The 23,294-nt window shown below is 58.6% G+C and overlaps 9 protein-coding genes across 9 annotated transcripts; 3 read left to right on the forward strand and 6 right to left on the reverse strand.

Moving 5' to 3' along the window:
- Window positions 1-132: 132 nt before the first annotated feature.
- Window positions 133-4,837, reverse strand: TRAVEDRAFT_63127 (uncharacterized protein). The gene is made up of 9 exons (XM_008037130.1): window positions 4,033-4,837; window positions 3,848-3,969; window positions 2,107-3,784; window positions 1,843-2,051; window positions 1,304-1,789; window positions 1,049-1,242; window positions 799-995; window positions 595-744; window positions 133-538 (listed from the first exon to the last, which is right to left on the reverse strand). The coding sequence occupies exons 1-9, from the start codon at window positions 4,825-4,827 to the stop codon at window positions 260-262; spliced, it is 4,110 nt and encodes a 1,369-aa protein (XP_008035321.1). The 5' UTR covers window positions 4,828-4,837; the 3' UTR covers window positions 133-259.
- Window positions 4,838-5,509: 672 nt separating this feature from the next.
- On the forward strand, window positions 5,510-7,148 carry TRAVEDRAFT_26940 (60S ribosomal protein L3). Its single transcript, XM_008036583.1, has 7 exons — window positions 5,510-5,532; window positions 5,583-5,592; window positions 5,652-5,738; window positions 5,803-5,896; window positions 5,948-6,562; window positions 6,613-6,902; window positions 6,959-7,148. Exons 1-7 carry the CDS (start codon window positions 5,528-5,530, stop codon window positions 7,022-7,024), a joined length of 1,167 nt encoding a protein of 388 aa, XP_008034774.1. The 5' UTR covers window positions 5,510-5,527; the 3' UTR covers window positions 7,025-7,148.
- Window positions 7,149-8,677: 1,529 nt separating this feature from the next.
- On the reverse strand, window positions 8,678-10,688 carry TRAVEDRAFT_142911 (uncharacterized protein). Its single transcript, XM_008037131.1, has 3 exons — window positions 10,490-10,688; window positions 10,256-10,438; window positions 8,678-10,168 (listed from the first exon to the last, which is right to left on the reverse strand). The coding sequence occupies exons 1-3, from the start codon at window positions 10,636-10,638 to the stop codon at window positions 9,772-9,774; spliced, it is 729 nt and encodes a 242-aa protein (XP_008035322.1). The 5' UTR covers window positions 10,639-10,688; the 3' UTR covers window positions 8,678-9,771.
- Window positions 10,689-11,152: 464 nt separating this feature from the next.
- TRAVEDRAFT_117057 (uncharacterized protein) lies at window positions 11,153-12,535 on the reverse strand (the record flags this gene model as incomplete). The annotated part of the gene is made up of 5 exons (XM_008037132.1): window positions 11,153-11,352; window positions 11,404-11,964; window positions 12,040-12,133; window positions 12,201-12,370; window positions 12,466-12,535. 5 exons carry the CDS (start codon window positions 12,533-12,535, stop codon window positions 11,153-11,155), a joined length of 1,095 nt encoding a protein of 364 aa, XP_008035323.1.
- Window positions 12,536-12,924: 389 nt separating this feature from the next.
- Window positions 12,925-15,620, reverse strand: TRAVEDRAFT_63130 (40S ribosomal protein S7). The gene is made up of 8 exons (XM_008037133.1): window positions 15,413-15,620; window positions 15,190-15,351; window positions 14,850-15,139; window positions 14,330-14,800; window positions 13,908-13,971; window positions 13,497-13,755; window positions 13,196-13,423; window positions 12,925-13,133 (listed from the first exon to the last, which is right to left on the reverse strand). The coding sequence occupies exons 1-8, from the start codon at window positions 15,576-15,578 to the stop codon at window positions 13,013-13,015; spliced, it is 1,761 nt and encodes a 586-aa protein (XP_008035324.1). The 5' UTR covers window positions 15,579-15,620; the 3' UTR covers window positions 12,925-13,012.
- A 311-nt stretch (window positions 15,621-15,931) lies between these two features.
- On the forward strand, window positions 15,932-17,458 carry TRAVEDRAFT_115285 (NAD dehydrogenase; the record flags this gene model as incomplete). Its single annotated transcript, XM_008037134.1, has 5 exons — window positions 15,932-15,988; window positions 16,051-16,090; window positions 16,147-16,246; window positions 16,298-16,326; window positions 16,383-17,458. 5 exons carry the CDS (start codon window positions 15,932-15,934, stop codon window positions 17,456-17,458), a joined length of 1,302 nt encoding a protein of 433 aa, XP_008035325.1.
- A 60-nt stretch (window positions 17,459-17,518) lies between these two features.
- Window positions 17,519-18,167, reverse strand: TRAVEDRAFT_116985 (NDUFA12-domain-containing protein; the record flags this gene model as incomplete). Its single annotated transcript, XM_008037135.1, has 5 exons — window positions 17,519-17,623; window positions 17,689-17,805; window positions 17,861-17,889; window positions 17,943-17,992; window positions 18,052-18,167. The coding sequence occupies 5 exons, from the start codon at window positions 18,165-18,167 to the stop codon at window positions 17,519-17,521; spliced, it is 417 nt and encodes a 138-aa protein (XP_008035326.1).
- A 493-nt stretch (window positions 18,168-18,660) lies between these two features.
- On the forward strand, window positions 18,661-19,692 carry TRAVEDRAFT_44116 (prolyl aminopeptidase-2; the record flags this gene model as incomplete). The annotated part of the gene is made up of 3 exons (XM_008036795.1): window positions 18,661-19,161; window positions 19,224-19,411; window positions 19,440-19,692. The coding sequence occupies 3 exons, from the start codon at window positions 18,661-18,663 to the stop codon at window positions 19,690-19,692; spliced, it is 942 nt and encodes a 313-aa protein (XP_008034986.1).
- A 1,213-nt stretch (window positions 19,693-20,905) lies between these two features.
- TRAVEDRAFT_56649 (Phosphoribosylformimino-5-aminoimidazole carboxamide ribotide isomerase) lies at window positions 20,906-23,197 on the reverse strand. The gene is made up of 11 exons (XM_008036965.1): window positions 23,060-23,197; window positions 22,877-22,995; window positions 22,756-22,826; window positions 22,596-22,699; window positions 22,471-22,547; window positions 22,382-22,412; window positions 22,259-22,326; window positions 22,090-22,204; window positions 21,625-22,037; window positions 21,407-21,573; window positions 20,906-21,348 (listed from the first exon to the last, which is right to left on the reverse strand). Exons 1-9 carry the CDS (start codon window positions 23,188-23,190, stop codon window positions 21,965-21,967), a joined length of 789 nt encoding a protein of 262 aa, XP_008035156.1. The 5' UTR covers window positions 23,191-23,197; the 3' UTR covers window positions 20,906-21,348; window positions 21,407-21,573; window positions 21,625-21,964.
- Between the last annotated feature and the right edge of the window lie 97 nt (window positions 23,198-23,294).

Below are 23,294 nucleotides of genomic sequence, written 5' to 3' on the forward strand. Positions count from 1 at the left end.
TGAGTGCGCTGCTGCCCCAACCCCAGAGACGTGCTTAGTTGCTTACGCGATCGAGACGCGTTCCTACGGCCGAACTAAGGCTCGGCGTCTCACGCTCATGTCCTCGACATGAACAACCCGCGGCGCGTCCAGCCAAAATCAACCTAATTATAACACGAAACAGAGTAGTACATGTGCGAAAGCTTACAACTGAGCGGCATACAAAAATACATATCGACATAGACTGGCACCGAGCCAAAAAGCCTCATACTCTGAACGCCTAGTTCGCAAACTTGGCACGCCTGCTGGAGACCGCGGACAGCACGCTCGGCGCCTTCGCGACCTTCGACCTCCCGCCAGTGCTGGCGCTTGACGACGCTGGCGCACGCGGTTCCTTGAAGGAACCATTGCTTGCCTTCGCCTTGCCGTGGCCGGTAACTGCGGCGGAGCCGCCTGAAGAGCGGCCCAGGATGCCGGCCGCGCGCGACCCGCTCTCCGCCTTGACCCACTTCGCCATCCTCCGACGGTCCACCTCCCCCATGGCCTCCCTTCGGTTAGGCTGCACGTTTTGTCAGCCGGGCACCCAGCGGCGGAGGGAACATTCCAGTGGCTTACCTCGTCAGCATCGTTATTTGTACCGAGACGTCCGGCGTCGCGCCGCTGGTCGAGGGAGACCTCTCTCACGCGTACGTCGCTGTCCATCTCATCTTCGCTCCCGTCGTCCCAGCGGGAGACATCGTGAGGGTTGAACACAGGAGCGGCCTCCTATACAGCTAATATCAGCAAGATACGAGCTAAACATGTCAACCCAGTACTCACGTTTTCCCTGGCCCGCTGCAGCATCTCCTCACGAAGTTGGGCGTGACTGATGACCTCACGCGGCTCCTCTTCCTCCTCCTCAGGCTCCTGGACGTCCATCTCCATGTCGTCTTGCTTCAGATAGGCGAACTCATTATCATCGTCATCCACGTTGGCACTGTACTCCAATGCGAACGGCGCGGTCTCCTTGTCCTTCGCTGGAGGTATCTCAGCAAGATGCAGGGTCGACGATAGCGGCCGAGATACGTACACAAAGCAGCGATGCTATCATTCAGGCGCGGCTTCTTGTTCGCTGGCCGAGCTCTCCTGCCGTCGTCCGAGCCTTCATCGGAGTCGCTGTCCTCGAAGCCGATGCCGCGATCCCTGCGCTTGACGCGGAGCTTGCCTGTCGCAGCGTCCCGGGCTGCCTTCTCCCTCGCCTTATCATCCAGCTCCTCGTGTTCACTGGGCACGCAAGGAGCATCAGTTGAGATTTCCTCGCGCGCTCAAGAAACTCAACACTCACCGATGCTTCTCGAGGACGGCCTGCTGTGCCAGAGTCTGGTCGTCCATCTCCTTGTCATCAACCAGGCCAGGGAGCGGCTGGTCCTGCGCATCGTCGTCACTGTCCTCCTCATCGTCGTCCTGCCTCTTGCCCCCGAAACCAAACGCCGCATCCTCGTCCGACTCCTCCGCCTCACCCTCGATGTAGGCCGACTTGGCGGGCCGCTTCGCTTTGGGCGATGGCGAGCGGCGGCCGAGGACCTCGAACGCGTTCTTTGGCCGGGAGGAGCTCGCCTGCGGGGGCGGCGTCCTGTCACGCTTCTTCAACCGCCGTCGCGGCAGGTCGTCATCGTCATCGTCGGGACCCTGCGTCAGCAAGGGCGCGAGCGGCTTCCGCACGGACGCCAGCAGTGTTGCGGGCGAGGACAGACGTAGGTTCGTCACAGGCTGGCTGGGTGTCATCATACTCATCGGGGTCCTGAGTTCTGGACGTGTCTGTGTCAAGAAACTGCGCGCGAAACGTGAGTAGCCGGAGGAGGTAGAGGGGAAGACTCTGCCTACCCGTTCTCGTCCACGAACATTTCCGGAGTCGGCTCCTTGCGCACCACCAGCTGCTCTTTCACAGCGAGCTCCTGCTCCTTCTCGAAGATCTCGTCTGCTTTCTTGGCGAGGCTTTGGTCGACCTCAAGTACAGGCTGCATTCCAGGTTCCAGCGTCAAGGAGATGTCGTCGTCGCGTTGGGCGGCCTTCAGTTTCTCGAAGCCACCACCCTTCGCGTAAAGCATGTCAGCACACCGCCCCGAGACGATAGTCAAGGTCGCTTACCCCTTCCTGGGTGAAGAATTGCGAGAAGCCGCCGGCACCAATGGGGAGCGCCTCTGCCAAGGGTAGTGGGCTAGGGGAAGGCGCCCGCTCTTTGCCCTTCCCGCTTAGCGAGAATGCCTCCTGCAAGCCGCCCCCACCGCTCAAGTTCAGATCCATGGGCGATCCCTCACGCGCCACGGCGTGCCCGGGCGTAGAGTTGCTCAGACGGAGAGGACCGGGACTGAACATGAACGGGTCCTCATCTTCCTCATCCGCCGGCAGCTCCTTCAGAGGCGAGCGCACGCCGTCGGTGATACTCCTGCTTGCTGCCAGAGGTGACGCCTGCAGTTCAGCAGCGAAGAGCGAGCCGAACCCACGGGTCGAGGAGAGAGAAAGCCCTGGAGACTGCACAGCGATCACCGTGTTCTCCTTGTCGTCACCACGGTCGAAGCTCAGACGGACGTCGTTTTCCTTGTCCGTGCCGTCCTCCGTTTGGTCGCCTAAGGAGGACATGGACCGACGGCGCGCGAGAGACGGGTCTTCTTCTACATCGCCACCAGCTTGAGGAGAGTGGGACGGGCGCGCGAACAAGGAATCTCGCACGAGAATGCGGCTTGGGGGTGGGCGGTTCTCGGAGTCTTCCTCGTCGTCCGACAAAACAGCTACTGCTGCTCTTCGGGCTACGGGGCGATGTGGGCGCGGGGCGAGGAAAGGGTTGTCATCATCCTCGTCATCTGCCTGTTCGCCAAGGTCTGCGCGTAAGGGAGGGGCGTTCTCGCCGTCTTCGTCGTTCTCCTCTTCGGAGTCCTCAGACCCATCGCGTCCCGCCACATCTTCAGGCTGGTACTCCTCGTCGCTGCCGCTGTCTTGGATCATCTCGACATCCGTATCTTGAACGTTTACTGCCCGACCTCTCTCCACGATGCGCTGAAGAGCTTCCTGAGGGTTAGGCACAGCCGCGTTCCCATCGGGGCGCTCCTTGATTCTCCCGCCCCGACGCTTGTAGTCCTCCTCTTTCTCCTTGATGGTCCGCACCTTCACCTTGTCGTCCTGAGCCAGGAGTATCATGTTCAAAGTCTTGGGATCCATCTGCACTGGTTTACCCTTCCCTTTCGTTTGAGGAGCCAAGAAGCTCGGCGTGGCGTTGGTCTCCAAGAGATGACGCGTGTCTTCCTCGTCCATAAGGAACACTTTGCTTTCGCGGGGACCAGTGCGAGCAAGCGTAAGATGCTTCTGGCGGCTACGAGACGGGAGGACGCCCTTCGCCGTCAACCCACGCCGACTCTGCGCCTCATCGCGTGCGACGTTCTTCGGGTCGTCCTCGATGAGCAGATCATCTTCACTGTCGGACACCGGTTGGGACTGCTGGGCCACCACCTTTGCCTTCAGTTCTTGAGCTCGCCGTTTGTTCTCCTCCGCTTTCCGCGCCTTCTCCTTTTCCTGGTACAGTTGTGCCGCGTCAGGGAACTCCTCTTCTGACGACGACTCGGAGTACGCCGCGCTCCCTCCGAGTAGACCAGTAGGCTGGAACTCGCGTTGGGAACCTTTAGAAGAGGAAGCAGTCGGACGTGGACTGTGTCTGTCCGCTGCTGGAGAAGAAGAAAATGCCTGGATGGGATCGGAGGGCAAAGGAGCGGCAGGCGAGTATGAGCGTGATTTGGACCGCGAGGGAAGTGTCGCGACCACGGTTGGCTGAAGGCTGGGAACATCATAGCGATTAGCCCGCGATTTCCTAGTAGCCAGTAGTTTGCGCGTCGCTCACCGTTGCAAGAACTCTGAAAGAGGATATTTGCTCTGCTGCGCGGGCTGAATGGCTACGGTTTGTTGCGCTGTTATGCGTGCCGTGGCCTTCCGTGTCTCGATTTGCTCTTTCTTTGTCGGCGCCTACGATAATCCACGAGCATTAGCCAAGTTGCCGCAATATATTCCGATGTGTTCAGACCCTACCTTAACGCGCTTCGTAGCACCAGAAGCCTTGGGTTTCTTCTGGCGCTTACCAGTGGCGGGCTTCGCATTTGATGGCAAGTCGTCCGCGCTCTCTACAGACAAGGTCAAGGAGCTGGCTTCTCTCTGTTTTCCTTTCCCTTTGTGAGATGACATCTCGATGGATGTAGGCGGTGTAGGAGAGGAGCGTGTTTGAGGTGTGTTTATGGGGTGACGCGGAGATGTTTGGGGAGTAGAGACGCGAAGGTCCGCGTCAGACTCTGGTTCTGAGGGGGGAAGAGCCTCCAGCCTGCGAGGGGCGCGTTTATGGATGATCAGGGAGGAAGATTGTGTAGTGGCAGTCAATGAGGATAGCGTGCCACCGAAGGCGTCCTGGGCCGCCTGATCGGTGGGAGACGCTGGTCGGGTGGGCACCCTCGGTATGCCTTGAGATGTCTCCCCGAGGGGATCCTGTGCAGTAGGGTGTGGGGACGGCTCATACTCGTCTGCATCAATCTTGTTCAGTCCAGCGCGCCAGGCGAACTGGAAACGTCCTGCGCCCTCATCAGGGCTCTCGTTGTCGCTGTCGTCGGCGTCTTCCGCGCGTGCGCTAACATACGACGTGTTCGACGCGTCCAAGTCGTCAGAGCTTGGTGGGAGTTCATGGTCCAGAGGTAGAGATGTGGAAGAAAGGGAGTCTTCGCGTGATTCGATGCTCGTGTTGCCGACGTCGAAGGAGATATCATGCTCAGACGTGTCTCGTCGTCGACCGTAAGTCCTGGTCGCGCGACGGATAACGGGAGAGGGAGAGCGCGACATGACGCGTGCTAGCAGGTAGCGGGGGGTTTAGGAGGGAGGGTGTCGCCGTGGGAGAGAGGAGGAGGACGGCGGGCACGGTGAACTCGGACGGAGGTGAGCGTGGTCGACACAGCTCCCCCGCTTCCAATCACCCTCGCAGGCGCTTACGGCGTGACTGCCCTGTGACAAGCGCGTTTTAGGAAATTCGCGACGCGATCGGCGCCAACGCGTCCTCCCGGAGCCGTCGCGTTCAGCAAACTCCAGCTCTTTGTACTGACAGAGTACATGTTTTTGGTGTGCAAACATGGGGTACATCCCAAATCTATGATACAGTAGGACGTAAGTTGCGACGTGACTCCTGAATTGTCTGCACCTCTTGAGCGACGTTCTTGATGTGCTCGTGGGTCCGCTGCACACTGGCTGTAATAGAGGCTCAACGCCTAATTAGACGTCATACGCCATAATCGCTACAAGATATGTCTACTGAGTTTCATATAGTACAGTTGCGACGAGCCGTACCTCATCGTTCCTTCTGAGATCCCGAATGAGATCGAGTAGCCGATTTGATCTCATAGGCGCGCAAGCCTCCGGCCAACACGGTCCGCCGAGCGACTTGCCTATTCAGGAGGTACTGTACAGTTGCATCAGCCACCGCCATTTCTCTGCTAGTGTCAGTGGAGGATACCCTCAACGACACCGCCGCCCTCAAGACCCCCTCAAAATGAGGTATGTTATGCCACTGTACGCCATGAATGACCGCTGATTGAATTCCACAGTCACCGTAAGGTCCGTCGAGACGAACCTGACATCGAACGGCCGAGTTTTGACTTTGCCCTTTCCTCCAGTACGAAGCCCCCCGTCACGGCTCCCTTGGTTTCCTGCCCCGCAAGCGTGCTGCGCGCCACCGCGGAAAGGTCAAGGCGTTCCCCAAGGTGTGTGCAGTGTGCAGAGTCAGCGTGTTGGCAGGAATGGACATTGAGGATGGAGTGAAATCAGGATGACCCCAAGAAGCCCGTTCACTTGACGGCCATCATGGGCTACAAGGCCGGTATGACCCACGTTGTCCGTGACCTTGACCGTCCAGGCTCCAGTAAGTCTTTCACATAACTTTGTTGGCGAAACCGTATGAACTGTGTTACAGAGATGCACAAGCGCGAGGTCGTGGAGGCGGTTACGGTTGTCGAGACTCCCCCGATGATTGTCGTCGGTGTCGTTGGCTACGTCGAGACTCCCCGTGGTCTCCGTACCCTCACCACCGTTTGGGCGTCCCATCTCTCCGACGAGCTCAAGCGTCGCTTCTACAAGAACTGGTACCGCTCCAAGAAGAAGGCGTTCACTCGCTACGCCAAGAAGCACGCTGAGGACGGCGGCAAGTCCATCGCCCGTGAGCTCGAGCGTATCCGCAAGTACTGCACGGTCGTCCGTGTCCTTGCGCACACTCAGATCCGCAAGACCGGCCTCACCCAGAAGAGGGCCCACCTCATGGAGATCCAGGTCAACGGTGGCTCCATCGCTGACAAGGTCGAGTTCGCGAACGGCCTCTTCGAGAAGCCCGTGGAGGTCAGCTCCGTCTTCGAGCAGGACGAGGTCATCGATGTTATCGCGGTGACCAAGGGTCACGGTTTCGAGGGTGTTACGCACCGTTGGGGTACCAAGAAGCTTCCTCGTAAGACGCACAAGGGTCTCCGCAAGGTCGCTTGTATCGGTGCCTGGCATCCGTCGAAGGTCATGTTCTCCGTTGCCCGTGCTGGTCAAAGTAAGTTTTATCAAATACACCGCGGTGGATCATTGTTAATGGCTTTTTAGACGGTTACCATCACCGTACCGAGCTCAACAAGAAGATCTACCGGATTGGCAGCGGCGAGGACGATGCTAACGCGTCGACCGAGCACGATGTTACCAAGAAGGCGATCACGCCCATGGGTGGCTTCCCCCACTACGGTATCGTCAAGAACGACTACCTCATGTTGAAGGGCTCGATCCCCGGCACGAAGAAGCGTGTCATCACCCTCCGCAAGTCTCTGATGGTCCACACTTCTCGTCGGGATCTCGAGAAGGTCCAGCTCAAGTTCATCGACACCTCGTCGAAGTTCGGCGTAAGTCATTTCGGTAATTTGTCTCCTCCGACCTCTACTAACAATCAACTCTACAGCACGGCGCGTTCCAGACCTTCGAGGAAAAGGCCGCGTTCTTGGGAACGCTCAAGGCCCGGGCTTGATTGCTGTCTTACTTCGTACCTTCCGCGCTTTTTACCGTTATGCTACTCCGTCCATGCTATGCTTTGTATTGCCCAATGACATGACGCACGCTTCTGACCTTGAAGCATTACGGTTGTACATCATCCATCCCACGCGTGTCCAGAGTTCGGTGCCCAGGCAGGGTGTACAACGGTCTGTCTGTGATTGTTGGGCTTCAGAAGCTTCAGACTCGCCGCAGTACAGAGGCTGTCATTGGACATGCGAAGGGGTCAGCGGAAAGAGGTCAGCGCGTTTCCGGCCAACGTATGGTATTGGTTCAGGCGAGCGCCTCCTCGGCTCCACCAATCGGGACGCGAGCATTGAAAGAGGCGCCCGCGATCACCCTGCGAAAAAGTGAGCGACGCTGGCGGCGACGCCTGTCCCCTACCACCGCGTCCCTCACGTCCTCCCGTTCTTCAGACCCTCCCGTCTGAGGCTTGTACGACGTACGACCGGTCAGACACAACGTGTGCTTGTATTGGTCGCTTGCTCACGCGACGTATGCAGGTGTACGGCAACAGCACGCTGGCGCGTCACCGCGTCTACACACTCGGTGCTGCTGTTCTGTCGTGTCGCGGTCAGTCCCTCTCTAGGCAGTGGCATACACAGCAAACTAAACAGCCACTTAGGATGACTGCTCATTGCATTGATGCTGAGAGCGTCCTCTCTGGGCCTCGCATTCACTCATGGGATCTCGCGCTGCAACCTCTTCCACAGTCCCCGCGGTTTGCACAAGCAACTCGGTCATGAGTCCCGGCCCGTCTCATCTGGAGTACCGCACTTGCATAGAGAGGAGACGACTGAGATGTCGACACGCCCGCCGGAGACCAGCGAGCTGCTTCCCCGATCATCCTCCCCATTACCTCCAGCCCCAATGGCGAGCGCACTTGCCACCACAACCAAGCTCCCCCTCACACATACCAATGGTCCAGACTCTGCGCACACGACCGCGAAAACCCCCGTTGCCGATACCCCCCAGGCAAGCTCCTCTTCCTGCCCGCCGCAAGCAGTCGAAGGACCCAGGGAGGACGCGCCTCCCCGTTACATGCTCTCGCGGTACGCGTCCCGCGATCACTATCTACGCCGTCCGATGTACGAGAAGCTTGCGGCGGCGACCGACCTAGACGAGGCGTGGCGGTTGTACCAGGACCTCCTCCGGCATCGACCTGCCTACCTCCAGCAGAGCATTCCGCACAAGTACCTCCACTCCTTCGCGTCTGCTCTGGTGAAGAAGAGCAAGTCGAAGCCAGCTTACAAAGCGCGTACGCGGACGGTGTTCCTCCGGCTGCTCTCCGTCCTCAACACCATCTACTACACTGGCGGGCAGCTGCGGTTGTGGGAGTGGAACGCGCTCATAGACTGTGCTGGGCGGGGGTGGCGGAAGACGAGGGTGGACGACTTCCAGGCGGCGCTGCACATCTATCGAGATATGGTCGCGAATCGTGCGCCTGGTTCGTCTTTTGCTGGTGATACACTCATCCCTGAGCATGACGCCTCCCGGATCGCTTCGCAGCCGGTCGAACCGGACGTCGTCACCTACACCTCTCTCATCAGCATTGCCGGGCGCACGCTCAACCCAGAACTCCTGCACCTTGCGGAGTCCTACCTAGTCTCCTCTGGTATTCCCCCCAACCGCATCACCTTCCTTGCTTATCTGCGATTCTATGCTCGCAAAGGTCGGCTGGGAAGCGTGCGCTCTATGATGTTCCGCGTAATGGAGAACGCCTGGCCGCTTAGCCAAGACGGGACCAATGCGCTGATTTACGCGTTTGGGCGTAACGGACGGCACGACGTCTCCGGATTGATCTACCGTGTTCTGCGGCACCACCTACTGGAAGAAGACTCTCTCCAGGATGACCCTGCCGTCGAAAGTGCCGTCAGCCATTTGGAAGAACACGAACGCATCGTCATCCCACCAGACATGAAGCCCGACGCCGTCACGTACTACACCCTCATCCAGGTGTACGCTTACCACGGATGCTTCCGCGACTGTTTGGACGTCTTCTCGGACATGATGACCTCTCCGGAGCCTATCACCGGAACGCTCGAAGATATAGCCAACTATGTCCCTGGAACCGTGCTTCCTAGCCCCATTCTCCCCATTTTCCGCTCCCTCTTCCTCGGCTTCGCGCGGCACGCGACGCTCCCGGACGACCTCGCAAGCACGGAGTTCGCATACGACGTGCACGGGGAGCCTGCGTGGCGCCCATGGACGCTCGAGCAGCTCCACACGCTGTTCGGCGACTTCATCGAGCTGCCGCACGAAGCGCGGCCGAGCTCTCGGACCGTATACTGGCTGCTCGTGGCGTTCGCGATTACGAGCGGGTACGACCGTGCGATCCTGCGCAGCGTGTGGGAACGGCTCGAGGGCCGGTACGGCGGGCGGTGGGATGGTCGTGTGCGGGAGCTGCGGGACAAGATCTACGCGGAGGAGTTCGACAGGGCTTTCTTTGAGCGGGTGCACAACAGCAGGGAGCAGCAGCGGGGCTGGCAGGCGTGAGCGGGCACACTGTACATTTGTCCGGAGAATACACTATGTAAAAACACCGTAATTGGATCACTCTATGGTACAGTCCGTGGTCGACGAGCACCCCCACGTTGTCAAAGAGAAACAAGAAGCCTGAGATCCGTCGCTTCTCCCGCCCCCAGTGCGGAGTTGTAGTTCGCAGTCCATAGTCACATGCGCGCGCGGGAGGAAGCCCAGCGCCGCGCGGAGGCCCCTACTTACCTACATCGCGCCCCCGTTCTCGGTCCGCCACTGCACGTACTCCTCCCAGCCGACAGAGCAGACCCGGCTCTGGTACCGGCGCACGGTGAGCGCGCGGCGGAGGTCCTCGGAGATGCGCCCGCTCCAGCCGGCCTTGTGGATCGCGCTGTCGATCGTCTCGAGCCGGTCCCAGCCCTGCTCCTCCGCGATCTCGGGCAGGAACGTCGCGGAGAACGAGTGGCGGAGCGTGCTACGCGTCGGCACCGTCGGCGCGGACCCAAGTGGGGACGGCGCGGACGACGGCGAGGGCGACGCGGGGATGAGCGACGGGTGCGGGAACGAGATGTGGATGCCGTGCACGCCGATCTCCCAGTCGAGGTACGACGCCGCGTCCTCGAAGTCCGTGAGCAGGGACACGCTGCGGGGGGAAAGGGGGCAGAGCAGGGCGCGTCAGTACGGCGGGCCTCGGGAGACACGCCGGAGGGGGGGGGTGGGGGGCACGTACGTGCACTCGAGGGTCTCCAGCTCCCACTCCTCGATCTTCCGGAAGCGGTGGTCGCGGAACGCGCTCGTGAGCGCGTACTCTGCGAGCCCCTCCCGCAGCGGCCGCGGGTCGAAGGTGCCTATGCAGCCCCGGAGCCTGGAAGCCTTCCCCGGGCGGACCGTGCTCCAGGTGACAAAGAGGGGGCTGTTGTCGTCAGCAGCTGACCGGGCCACCATGCGTGGGTGGGGGACGCACTACTTGCCCTCGGGGAACTTGGGGGGCACCGGCTTCTTGGAGGTGAGCGCGCAAAAGAGGGTGTCAAAGCAGTGGAAGCAGTGCTCCGGCAGGCACGTCTGCTCGACCTCCTCTCCGGGCTTGGGCAGCTCAGGCGCAGCGAGCGACATTGCGAGAGCTCTGGCCTGGGGCAGGGAGGGGAGCAGGGGGCAGTCGTGGGGGAAGGGAGAGCCCAGATGCGCAGTGGCGGACTGATCTGGGCGGTACTCTACACCTGCCTAATCGAGAACACTCAGCTCAATCGCCGCCGTTCGCGGTCGCAGAAATTCGAGAGCAGCTACGGAGGGCATTGCATTCATGATCACTACGGGAACCAATGAGCTGTACCACTATGGACAATGTATGTACAATACGATATGCAGTAAAAAGCGATAAATCGGGGAAGGGGACATGAGATAGTAGGCAGACGGAACGGGATATCCTGATGGTGTGGTGCGGGGCAAGCTGTGGCAGATGTGCGAGGGGAGTGTCATGGGTCATAACATGCGGCGTATCGAAGGTAATAACATAGAGTCATGGGGAAGAAGGATAGAGAGCAGCAGCGCGCCAGGCGGGCGCGGAAGGGGGAGGGGAGGTGGGGGTGAGGATGGGCGGGAAGTGTCCAAGAGAGGTTAGCGGCGCTGTCTAGCAACAGCTCCAAGACGATCCTGAGGCCACGCGGGCCTTTTCGCGAGCTTCCTCTTGGTCGGCCTGGGCTGCCCAGACGGGCATCGTAGTACTCGAGAGTAGAACACTATCGCGCCGCTTGATCTCGTTCTCTCGCTCGATCTTGTCCTTTTTCTGTATGATAGCGGCAATTAGATTGTCGAAGAGGGTCTGAATGCCTGCAGTGGAATTAGTACATCGCACGCTGGATGATGAGCGAGAAAGCTGACCAAAGTCGTCCTTGGCGGATACTTCGAACAGTTCCATTCCCTTATGTAGACCCCACTCGGAGTCGTCATCCCCAATTTCGGCCTCTTCGTCTTCTGGGAGGCTGTTGCTGCTGCCGTCACCTATCTCGTTCCATCCCCCTGGGCGATAACCCGCTCGTGGAGGTGCCGGACGTGAAGTTGGGGACACGGAATTGGATCTGGGTAAAAGGAGGTCGCCGCTCTTGGCGCGCGGACGGGTATAAGCTTGTGTGTTGGAGCGCTTCATCCCTGACGACCGCACGTCGTTGACGACGTCCGGTTCTAGTGGCGGCGGGAAGGGCTTGGGTGGTGTGAGGGCGGGGACGGAGCGTATGCTCGTGAAGGAGGTAAATCGGGGGCGGATGTAGGAAAACGTGGATGTCGGTGGTGGAGGGGCCGGAGGCGTGGGCGGCCGCGGTGGGGGGAACCAGGTATGGAGTGACAGACGGGCAAGATCAGACGTGACCTGTCGATGGTGTACAAGGTCGGCCTTCGCGCCCACGATATAGATAATGAGGTCGGGAGAGCAGTTCTTCTTGAGCTCTGCGTATTCGGAAGACAGCCGATTAGCCCAAATACGGGAGGGGGGACGCGTCCGCCGCGGGCGACGCTGCTCACCTTCGAGCCAGCCACGAACATCTTCGAAGCTAGACGCGTTCGTAATATCATACAACAACAGCGCCGCATTTGCACCGCGGTAATACATTGGTGCCTGTCAGGGCGTCAAGGCCACACTTTAACCTTCGGAATGGTTGGAATGGACGGAGCTGGCAACGCACCATGCTACGAAACCTCTCCTGGCCCGCCGTGTCCCACAGCTGTAACCGGACCTTTGTGCCATCTACGGTGACCTTCTTCGTGACGAAGAATGCGCCGGTGGTGGAGGTGGTGTTCTTCGGATCGAATTTGCCCTGGGTATATCTGTGCAGCAGGCTGGTCTTGCCAACGCCTGCACGTCAGGGGTGAGCATGACGGTTCGCGTGCGGGATATGCAGCGACAGGTGCTGGATATCCGGAAGAATGGACGGGGCGGGGCGTGCGTACCTGTGTTGCCCATTATGACAATCTTCGCGTCAACTCCCTGGTCGTATCTGGCCTTCCTGTAGGGGTCCATACGAGGATATTCTGCCATCATGGTGGGACGACCGGTAGGACGATGGGCGGGGCCGCCAGGGAGCGGGGGGACGACGGACGGAAGGCAGGGGCCGGGAGGGTAGGAGGGGGAAGAGAAGGGACGGAGAATGCGAAGGAGAGCCTATTGAGCCGTTTGAGACGGAGAACCACAACGGCCACGTGCGTCTATCTACCCGCTACTCCGGCTGTCCGGGGCGTACTACGGTCGCCAAAGCACGCCTTACGGCACTAGCTCTGCGCTCGGCCTCTCTCCCGGACACCGCTCTCCCAGATCCGTCCACCGACGGCGTTCACGCACAGGCACGCTCGCGCTAACTCGATCGCCAACACAGCACGGCGCAGGCCATATACAGGTCGCGGGCATGTAGAGGGGCATGCGCGCATACATTTTTGATGGAGGTGAGACAACAAATGACATAGTGCAATACACCCATAACGCCCAGCCAGCCGCAGTCCTCTACTCCTGCGCCTGCACGGGGAACTCGAACACGACGTCCTTCCCGGTCAGGCGGCGGTAGACCGATGAGAACGAGTCGAGCTTGTACTCCAATGACGTTGCGTCCTTCGAGTCAAGGAACCTGCAAGACGGCGACTGTCTGTCAGCCTGCATTCATTCACTGCACCGAGCAATTTCACGTACACCTTGAGGAGTTTTGAGCCGTCAACGGCCACACGCGTCCGCTTGCCAACAATCTCGGTGGGGAAGACGAGGTCCTCGAGGATACGCTCGTGGACGTTCGTGAGGGTGCGGCTACGGGGGCGCTTCTGCTGGACACGCGAAGTCCGGGTGGGCTTGCGGAGCATACGGCGCTGGGCAACGAAGACGACGTGGCGGTCGGAGAACTTCTTCTCGAGCTCCCGGGTCAGCCTGGACCGACGAGACGCGGTCAATATCGGCGTTTCGTGTGCGGATCCATTAATGCCTATTGCGGACCACTGACCTCTGCTGGACCTTGTGGAAAGCCTTGAGCTGGGGGACGGGGACGAAGATAACGATGGCCTTCTTTCCGCCGCGGACGTCGACTTCACGGGCGGCAGAGATCTGGAGGGGGCGGAGCTCCGCCTTCAGCTCAGGTGCGCTGTTCTCGAGGTCGATGATCGCCTGGGCGACAGCGGTCTCAGTCTCATCGGGGGCGGTCCTGGGCGCGTTGGCCGTGCGGAAGATCTTGTGCTGGACGGACATCTTGAAGCGTAAGGGACCTGGAAGAGATGCAGCGAGCCTGGTTAGCATCCAAATCGCGAGCAGTCAATCCAGCCCCTTCGAGTCGTCCCTCCTCTCCAAATCTCTCCAGACCGGTCTTGATGTCTCTCCAGCTCCCAACCGTGCATGATAACAGCATAATAACACTCACCGAGCCTGTCGCCGTCGTCGATAATGGATTCGTTGGGTGCCGTCTGGGGATCTTCTGCTGGGCGCTGGGCGTTGAGTGTGTGGGAAAATATTCTAACACGGACAAACTCAATGGGCGTCTATCCTTTCTAGGTCTGCTTTCTCCGAGCCGCCACCTCAGCCTAGCTCCGACCGCGAGATCTCCCACTGGCAGTACTGCTCGAAGCTCAGTGACTTCATACTCGAACATTTAGCTCGGCGGAAGACGTGCATATCACCCCGACACTGTGCTGCGTGTGCTAATTACCTAGGGGATTTACTGGCATCTCAACGATCAATAGACTCAACTCGAGTTCGCATATCGCAAACGTTAATAAACCACCCCAGCCTGCGAAACTCTGCAGAAAGAGCAACTCTATCATACACATTTCATTCACGTTATACATTCTGCGAGGCTCTGTTCTTCTTGAAGTCTTCTACCCATTTCTGTTCCTCCGGGCCTTTGGGGAGCACAACGAAAGTGAGCGTCCCATCTTTCAGCTCGAAGCCATCTCGCGGCTCGCCGTCCTTCGCCTTCGCCGCCTTGCACACATCCCGCAGCGTCATCTTTTTGCCGATCTTCAACAGCCGCTGCCGTCTCGTGAACCCATACACCACCAAGCTCCCATCGACGTACTCTCCCTTCGCGTCCCAGTCAGGCCGCGGCGCGTTCGGCGGGAACATCGCGCTTAGATGCGCGGAGAACGGGGTGTCTTCTTGGAAGTGCGAAATGAGGTCCGACGTCGCATACTGCGGGTAGAGGAACAGGACAGGGATGATCAGGGTGCCGGCCGTGGGATCCTCGGGGTCAAAGTGCGGCTCGTATGGGTTTTGCGCGACCGTGTCCGGAACGGGCACGACGATGAGGTTCCGCTCCTGTGCTTCCGTGAGCGCCCCGCATGAACCTCCGGTGAGACGGACGTACTCTGTACGCAACGCGTAGCCGTTCCTGTTTCAGCTTTTCCTGCTGTATCCGCTCCTGCCGTTCGCGCTCCTTCCGGTCTTTCGCCTCCTTAAGCTTAGCGGCCTTCTCTCGCGCAGCTTGTACAGTCTTGTTGTCCTTGTCGAATTGAAGGCAGTGATCGCAGCAGTCGAGTGCGTCGTCGTAGCGTTCTAGTGCGATCAAAGCGAGTGCTGAGCGGTAGTATGCCTTGGATGCCTTGGTGTTTATTCCGATTGCTTTGGAACAATCCCTGAGAACAGCCCCGTAATTTTCTAGGAAGCGAGATCAATCCATGTTTGAATGCGTGTATGATCGAACTCACGAAGCTCAAGGTTGCATGCCGCACGGTTGCATAGTAGCGCCTCCAGCACGGCTTTATCGGTAGGATGCGCGTCGACTCCTTGGGTATAGAAGCCGAGGGCTTCGCGATATCGCTTGCCCTTGTAGTACTCATTGCCCTGCTCCTTGAAGTTCTGTGCGATCTCTTCCAACGGCGCGTGTTAGCGCCCGAGCGTAACAGACACGCTAATATTTACCTTACCTACCATCTGGCGTCCCTTCATGGGCCAAGCTCTGCAGGGCCGCGAGCGCGACATCGTCGGCAGGGTCCTCAGGCAGGTTCTTCATGAATAGCGGCACCGCATCGAAGGCTGCCAGCTTCTCATCGGCGGATAGAGGCTGGGGTAGCGGGACATTCTCTTGCGTGGTCATGTCGTCTTTGTGGGGGCGGTATCGTCGACCGAGGAAAGCAGCGAAGTAGTGTGTAGGTGCGGTTGGGAGAGAGAACGGTGCAGAACGCGACCGATGGTCAAACTTTCGAGAGCTGATCGAGGATCGGAGGACGATCTGATCTTATCTTGCCATGACGTACAGCAGATCTGGCCACCGATCCCAATCGGCTCTCCGCCTCCGACAGCACGTCTCTCGACTCTCAGTGAGCTACTATTACTAGCTCGAGTCACTGTCTTGCGCGCGCCACGGCTGTTTGTCTCTCCCTCGCATCAGGGTTTTTGGCTACGTTGGCGGATGTCGGGGAAAGACATCTATCTGTTGAAACATCCCACATGCAAGTACGAGGCCTATTCGCTGCCTTGAACAGCAGCGGCAAGTTCAAATTCAAGGTTAGGTCGTCGCGCACATGCACATGCAGGGTCGATAATTCTAACGACGCTGCATTCTACAGGCACCGGAGTATGCTATTGACCACCTTGTCATTGGAGGAGGTAACTCGAAACAGGTTCTGTGCAGTACTGTATGGGGGTCTGAGGTGTCAGTCCAGGTGTGGTAGGGCTCGCGGTAGCACAACGGCTTGCTCAGCGATTCCCTGGGAAGTCGACATACCTTGTGGAGAGACATGCCACTGCAGGGGAAGAAATAAGGTGCGCTCCTTAGGACTCTCCATTTTAACAATGTCTGAACGGCACTGTCAGCTCGCGAAATTCGGAAGTCATCCATGCAGGTCCGACTGGAACGTCCGATGCAGCCAACCTGACGCTCATTGTTTTCCACCCGCAGGACTCTACTACCCTCCGGATTCTTTGAAGACGAGACTCTGCCTCCGTGGGAAGCGGCTCCTCTATGACCGTTGCAATGCGCACAATATACCCTACAAACAGACAGAAAAGCTGATCGTCGCCCGCGACGAACAGTTGCTCTACATCCAGTCCCTGCACGAAAAGGCTCAGGCACTACGGTGGCCGCCACACTCCACCCATACGGACAGCCTGTCGTCCGTCTTGCCCACGAAGCTACTGACGGGCGACGATGCACGCGTACTGGAGCCAGACCTATCCAAAGATATCTCCGCTGCGCTCTGGAGCCCCGGCACGGGAATAGTCGACTCGCATGCTCTCATGGAGAGCCTCGAGAAGGACATCATAGATGCGGAAAACAGCGAGCTGGTGTATTCCACGAAGGTCGTCCGTCTCGACCCCAGCCACGACGACCCGGGTTGGGTCGTACAGACCGTGACCGGGGACGCCGAGGAAGGAGATGCACTGCTCGCGCGGACGGTCATCAACTGCGCTGGCCTGACCGCGCCGCTCGTTCTCAACGCCCTCCTCCCGGAGTCGCAGCGGATACCCATGTTCTTCGCGCGTGGATCGTACGCGTCGTATCGCGGACCGGGCGTCGAGCACGTCTCCCACCTCATATACCCGTGCCCAGCCGTCGGCAAGGACAGTCACGCCTTCCAATCCCTCGGCACACACCTCACCCTCGACATGCAGGGGAAGATACGGTTTGGGCCGGACCTGGACTGGCTGGAACCCCCGCAAGACCACGAGGATCCGGACTTTTGGCAGAAGCACCTCGTGCCCAACGACTCACGGCTGGAACTCATGTACAAGGCCGTCAAGGAGTACCTTCCGGGCATCTCCAAAGACGGTTTCCAACCCGACTACTGTGGCATCCGGCCCAAGCTGGTCGGACCCGGAGGGCGCTTCCAGGACTTCGTTTTCCGCCGCGACAAGGCAAACGCACAAGGAGAGGGGGAGATGATCAGTTTGCTTGGGATAGAGAGCCCCGGGTTGACGTCCAGTCTAGCGATAGCAGAGTATGTGGTCGAAGATATGCTCGGCGGAAGTGCTTGATATGTGAAGCTAGTAAAAACGACGTGCTGTGATTCGTCTCGGACACAGTCCCTAGAACAATCACGCCCGAGCAGCCGTCTTGGGTTGCCACGCCTCGTACTTGGGCTTCGTGGTGTTGTACGTTCTGAAGGCTCCGCGGGTACCGGTGAGGTTCTCGTTCCAAGGCTGGTAGAATTGGCGAGATGGCGTGAGCTACATGCGTGGAGCTGTGGTGATCGAGCGAAACGTACCGTCTTCCACGGAGGGGAGAGGTTCTGCACGACGCGATCCTCCGTAGGGGGGTCCTTGCGAATGTGGCTGATCCACGAGTGCCACTCAGGAGGGACTTGGGTTGCATTGTAATCATGCTATGCGGGCATTCTATTGGCTGAAGAGCAACCAGAGAGATATACTAGAACTCACCTGAGCGAAGTCCACCCAGCGGTGCCGCCCTGGACGGAAGGTATTGGATGCCGTCAATGTGCACTATAGAACCGTCACTCACCAGGGATCTCCTCCTCCGGGTTCAAGTTCTCAAAGTAGCGGTTACCGAACCTGCAGCACATATCGCGTTCAATGCTTATGAGCATGGCACCGAAGGTGATGTTACGCACTGGTCCGTGCCTACGAGGCGCCCCGACTTGGCGTCGCCGATGTACTGCATCTGGTGCCACCACTCCTTGATGCCTACACGGCGGATACTGCGGATAGTCCGCGCGAGAGAGACCATGGCTGAGGTAGTCTGAACGAAGGTGAAGGCGGCCACCACAGAAAGCGCTCCTGAACGCCCCGCCGATGCTTATGTAAGCGATAGGCAACGCTTTCGCTGCTCGCCGGCGTCTGTCAGTCTTCGCTCTCGTCTCCTTCCGCCCCTTCTGCCAGTGTCTGTAGCATGCATACAGGACGGCTTGAGTCCCATCTCTCGTGCGGCTTATATCTGGGGTGTCTCTCTCTTGTCGACTGAGCGCCATAGCGGATCATACGGAGCCAGAATCTCAGACGCCGCTGCTACCGTGAAGGCGCTCGATGGCTTGACTCTTGCGTTGCCGGCACCGGGTACAAGACTCTGCATGCGGTTCTGGGTGCCTTAGTAGGGCTCACATCAGGGGTTTATACTGTCTTTAGTATCAGCGCCTGAATATGGTCTCGGCGTGATATATATACAGACTGCTTCTCCCATCTCAAGAGTGTGCAACTTGCCACCCTCTCACGCAATCCCTATCATGGCCACTCCCACCGCAACCGGTACAGCCGATTTCGACGCCAAGGCAGGCAAGCCGTGCCAGACCTGGTACGAAGTCCACGGCGACCTCAAGTCTGGTGTCACCCCCGTCGTCGCGGTACACGGCGGGCCAGGATCTACCCACCACTACATCCGCTCCTTCATCGATCTCGCGGCCGTATATTCTATCCCCGTCGTCCTTTATGATCAGCTCGGAAATGGGAATTCCACTCATATTCCCGAGAAATCTGGCGACGAGGGCGCGTTTTGGACCGAGCAGCTCTTCCTGGATGAGCTCGATAACCTCCTCCGCCACCTCGGCATCCAGGACAACTACGCGCTCCTCGGACAGTCTTGGGGCGGAATGCTCGCAGCGCGCCATGCGACGAGACAGCCCAAAGGCCTGAAACGCCTGATTATATCCGACAGTCCAGCCAGCATGGCGCTCTTTGTTAAAGCAGCTAACGAAGAGCTAATCGCGAAGCTCCCGGCTGACGTGCGGGTACGCGTGCAGTTTCCCTGTCCCCCTGTATAGCCATGCGTATTGATATTGCGTCTAAACAGGATGCCATCATCAAGCACGAGAAGGCTGAGACGACGGACTCGCAGGAGTACAAGGATGCTGTAGGAGTCTTCTACAAGCGCCACCTCTGCCGGCTCGATCCCTGGCCCATCGAGCTCCTGCAGAGCTTTGAGTGGATGGAAAAGGACCACACGGTCTACATGACGATGTTCGTGACTCTGGCAACAGTGTCGGATCGTGCGTTGATGTCTGTGCAGGAACGGGCCGTCCGAGTTCCATGTCATCGGATCCCTGAAGACCTGGACTATCGAAGAGGAGGCACACAAGATCAACGTCCCGACGCTGTTGCTTAACGGCGCGTACGATGAGGCGACAGACAGTACCGTGTTGCCGCTGTTCAAGGCGATTCCGAAGGTCAAGTGGTATACGTTCGCGCAGTCGAGCCACACGCCGCACTGGGAGGAAAGGGAGAAGTACATGAAGCTCGTCGCGGAATTCCTGACCACCTGACCGTCGACTGTACGGTTACACTGAATGTAATTGTATGCACGTAACTTACGGCAGGACGGGTGCAACGGCTCTATTCTCATTTCAGACTGTCATTGCATCGGTCTCATAATATGCCCCATTGAATTAATCATATGCTCAAAGACCTACCGGGTACCCCAGTGACTCGTGCTCGAACACGAGTTGTATGTGCGTGCTCACGTCGCGGTACCACTGCTTACAGTAATAACTTATACTCTTCCTCGCAGCAGACGGCGTACGCTAAACCTTGTACATCATGCACCCGAAAGCATCCGGCCGGCCCACAATCTCGTCCACGTAAGATCTCAGAGCTGTCATTTCGCATCACCGCAGCATTCGTTGCGTGTGGCCTGGGGCATGTCGCTGATGGATATCAGAACCTTTGTAGCGACGAACTGCATGCAGATTCATTTAGTTTGCGGCTGTACAGACAGGAGAAACCGCCAATGCAAGCAAAGCATGTTTTTGAAGCCTACTTGGAAGCTCTATCAGACACTAGTGAGTGGCGTGTTGAAGGTGATCAAGCACAAATACTGTGAGCTGATGCCGTGGGAAGAAGCTATAGCGATGGTGGTCTTTGCACACACATCTGCGGCTCAAATTCTGCATGCATGATGTCTGATGGCGCATTCTGCTCCAGCTTGTCGTGGTTGGCTATATCATCCTTCTGTCGCTGAGCACTGATTCCTTAAGCTTCCTCTTGGCCCCAACCACGACTCGCCGTGCGTATCACGGAGCCAAATTTCGGACGCCCACAACGCTTACGACGCTCGGCCGGTTGCTGAAGAAATCTGGAATCGTTTCACTATTGTGCCACCGTGCAGACATGCCTTTACGTATAGTATTGCGCAAGCCTCCGGCCGAACCCACATCAGGGGCACAAGTGCCCTACCCCGGTGTCCCCGTGAGCCCCCCGCCCGTGGCCGACTTTGTCTGTACAGCTTTTACATGCCCTAAGCGGGAGTGGTACACACGCACCCACCACCGCGGGCTGCAGTGACCGCAGTGGTGAACTGCGGTGCTGTCACTGCGCATCTAGGTACTGTACCAGACGCGCTATATAACTAACCAACTTCGTTCTTCAAGATCACAAGCTCAATATCCCACCTCATCCTCCTCTCACGCATAGTCCTTAGCATGGCCACCCCCACCGCAACTGGCACCGTTGAGTTCGACGCCAAGGCAGGCAAACCCGTCCAGACCTGGTACCAGATCTACGGTGACCTCAAGTCGGGCGTGACCCCCGTCGTCGCCCTGCACGGCGGCCCGGGATCCACGCACCACTACATCCTCCCCCTCATCGATCTCTTCACCCTGCACGCTATCCCCGTCGTCTTCTACGACCAGGTCGGGAACGGGAACTCGACGCACCTGCCCGAAAAGTCCGGCGACGCGGCCGGGTTCTGGACGGAGCAGCTCTTCCTGGACGAGCTCGACAACCTCATCCGCCATCTCGGCATCCAGGACGATTACGCGCTCCTCGGGCAGTCGTGGGGCGGGATGCTCGCTGCGCGTCACGCCTCGAAGCAGCCGAAGGGCTTGAAGCGGCTGGTCATCTCCGAGAGCCCCGCTAGCATTGCGCTCTTCGAGAAGGCGGCGAAGGAAGAGCTTATTGCCGGACTCCCGGCAGATGTGGCGGTATGTATACACTCATTAAGTTGCTGTCGTCTTTCGTGCTCAATACGCACTCGACCAGGATGCTCTTATCAAGCACACGGAGGCCGGCACGACCGACTCCGCGGAGTACAAGGCCGCATCTGCAGTTTTCTACAAGAAGCACGTGTGCCGGCTGGAAACCTGGCCCGCCGAACTCATGGAGAGCTTCGTGTGGATGCAGAAGGACCCGACGGTCTACCTTTCCTTGTCAGTGTCCCCCCGCCAGTCATTTCCGGAGTCACGCTAACGGTCGCGCAGCTACGGGCCGTCCGAGTTCAACGTCACTGGGCCCCTCAAGGACTGGAGCATCGTGGACGACGCGCCCAAGATCAATGTGCCAACCCTGCTGTTGAACGGCAAGTACGACCGGGTGACGGATAACACGGTGCTGCCGCTCTTTAAGGCGATCCCCAAGGTCAAGTGGTATACGTTCGCCGAGTCGAGTCACACGCCGGTCCTGGAGGAGAGGGAGAAGTACATCAAACTTGTTGCGGCGTTCCTCAAGGACTGACCGTCGGCCGTACCGCTACATTTGGTGTGGATGTGTGTAAGCTAGGAATACAGGGTGGGGATCAGGAACTGTTCAATGTCTCGATTGTCAGAGGGCTTCGTGGTTATAATTTATGAGGTCTTCGAACTTGACGAGGGTGCCTCCGAAGATGTCTAGCGAGCTACGAAGGCCGGGTTAAATCAGACGTTCCCGTTCGCCGGACAATCACGAACCTTCCGAACGTAAGGTCGACCTTTCCTGCCGATAGTCGGCCGACTAACTCCAGGTCCGTAACGCTCTTTGCTCCACCCGCGTATGTCGTGGGGATCGTGACCCACTCCCCAAGTTCTGTGTAAAAGTGTGAGCCGGTTCACAAATGGCCAGGCGATGTAGTGAACCCACTCGCGACGAGCTCCTCGTCGATGCCTTGACATAGACCTTCTACGTCTGCGGCGTGGACCAAGAATTCGCTGCAAAATTGTGAGATCAGGCAGCAGCCCCGCTACTAGTCATAGTTTAGCATACCTGCAATATTCGGCCAAGAGGTCCAGTGATTCTGGATGATACGAATGGTCAATGTCTACCCTCGACGAAGAACTTAAATTTCGGCCTGCCTTTGCCGACCTCCATGTCCGCGATCGTCTGCCATTTGTTCATGGCGACAAGCCATTTATTCTCCCTTCTCCTGCAACTGCGGCGCACATTAGCACCAACGTTTCAACGTGGCTCCGGCAGCTACCTGACGTCGACGACCAACCGGTCTTTTCCTACCGCACTAGAGACCGCCTTCAGCCTGTCAATCGAGAATCTTGCCTCCGGGAAGAGATACGAAGTCACGATAACCTAGCCAAACGGCAACCGGTCAGCGACTTGTCACCCGCAAGATAGAAAAACCAGACTTTGCTCGCGCCCGCGTCGAGCCATTCCCGCGCGTTTTCGGCAGTGATACCGCCGCCGATCTGGAGGTGACCTGCAGCCCAGGTCAGCAAAGCACCCTTGAAAATTAATCGTGCAACGCGCCTGGCCAGGCAGCGAGGGCCTCTTTCGCCGCGCGATCGTTCCCCGGGCCTAGCTTGATAACGTGCCCGCCTTCGAGCGCGTTTTCTTCATACAGCGCCGCATAGTATGACGACGGGTGGCTGTCAAAATACGTCGGGTCAGCAGATGCACACGGACAGTGAGCCTTGAGGGAAGAAAGCGTGCCTTGCGACGAAGTTCGTCTGCAGCCGGCTCGCGTCGTCCTCGTGCAATGTGCCCCCGACGATCTGCTTAACTTCGCCGTTGTGCAGGTCGATGCACGGCCGGAAGAGCGATTTGCGTCGTGGGTGTGCCATTTTTGACCGGGTTCACGGTACACGGTTTTGAGTGGGTGGTTGAGAGAGCGGTGCAAGAGTGATCTCAGATCTACGCGCGACGCGACGCGTCGATCGCGATCTTC

This window comes from Trametes versicolor, assembly GCF_000271585.1.
Source record: "Trametes versicolor FP-101664 SS1 unplaced genomic scaffold TRAVEscaffold_3, whole genome shotgun sequence".
Taxonomy (NCBI): Eukaryota; Fungi; Basidiomycota; class Agaricomycetes; order Polyporales; family Polyporaceae; genus Trametes; species Trametes versicolor.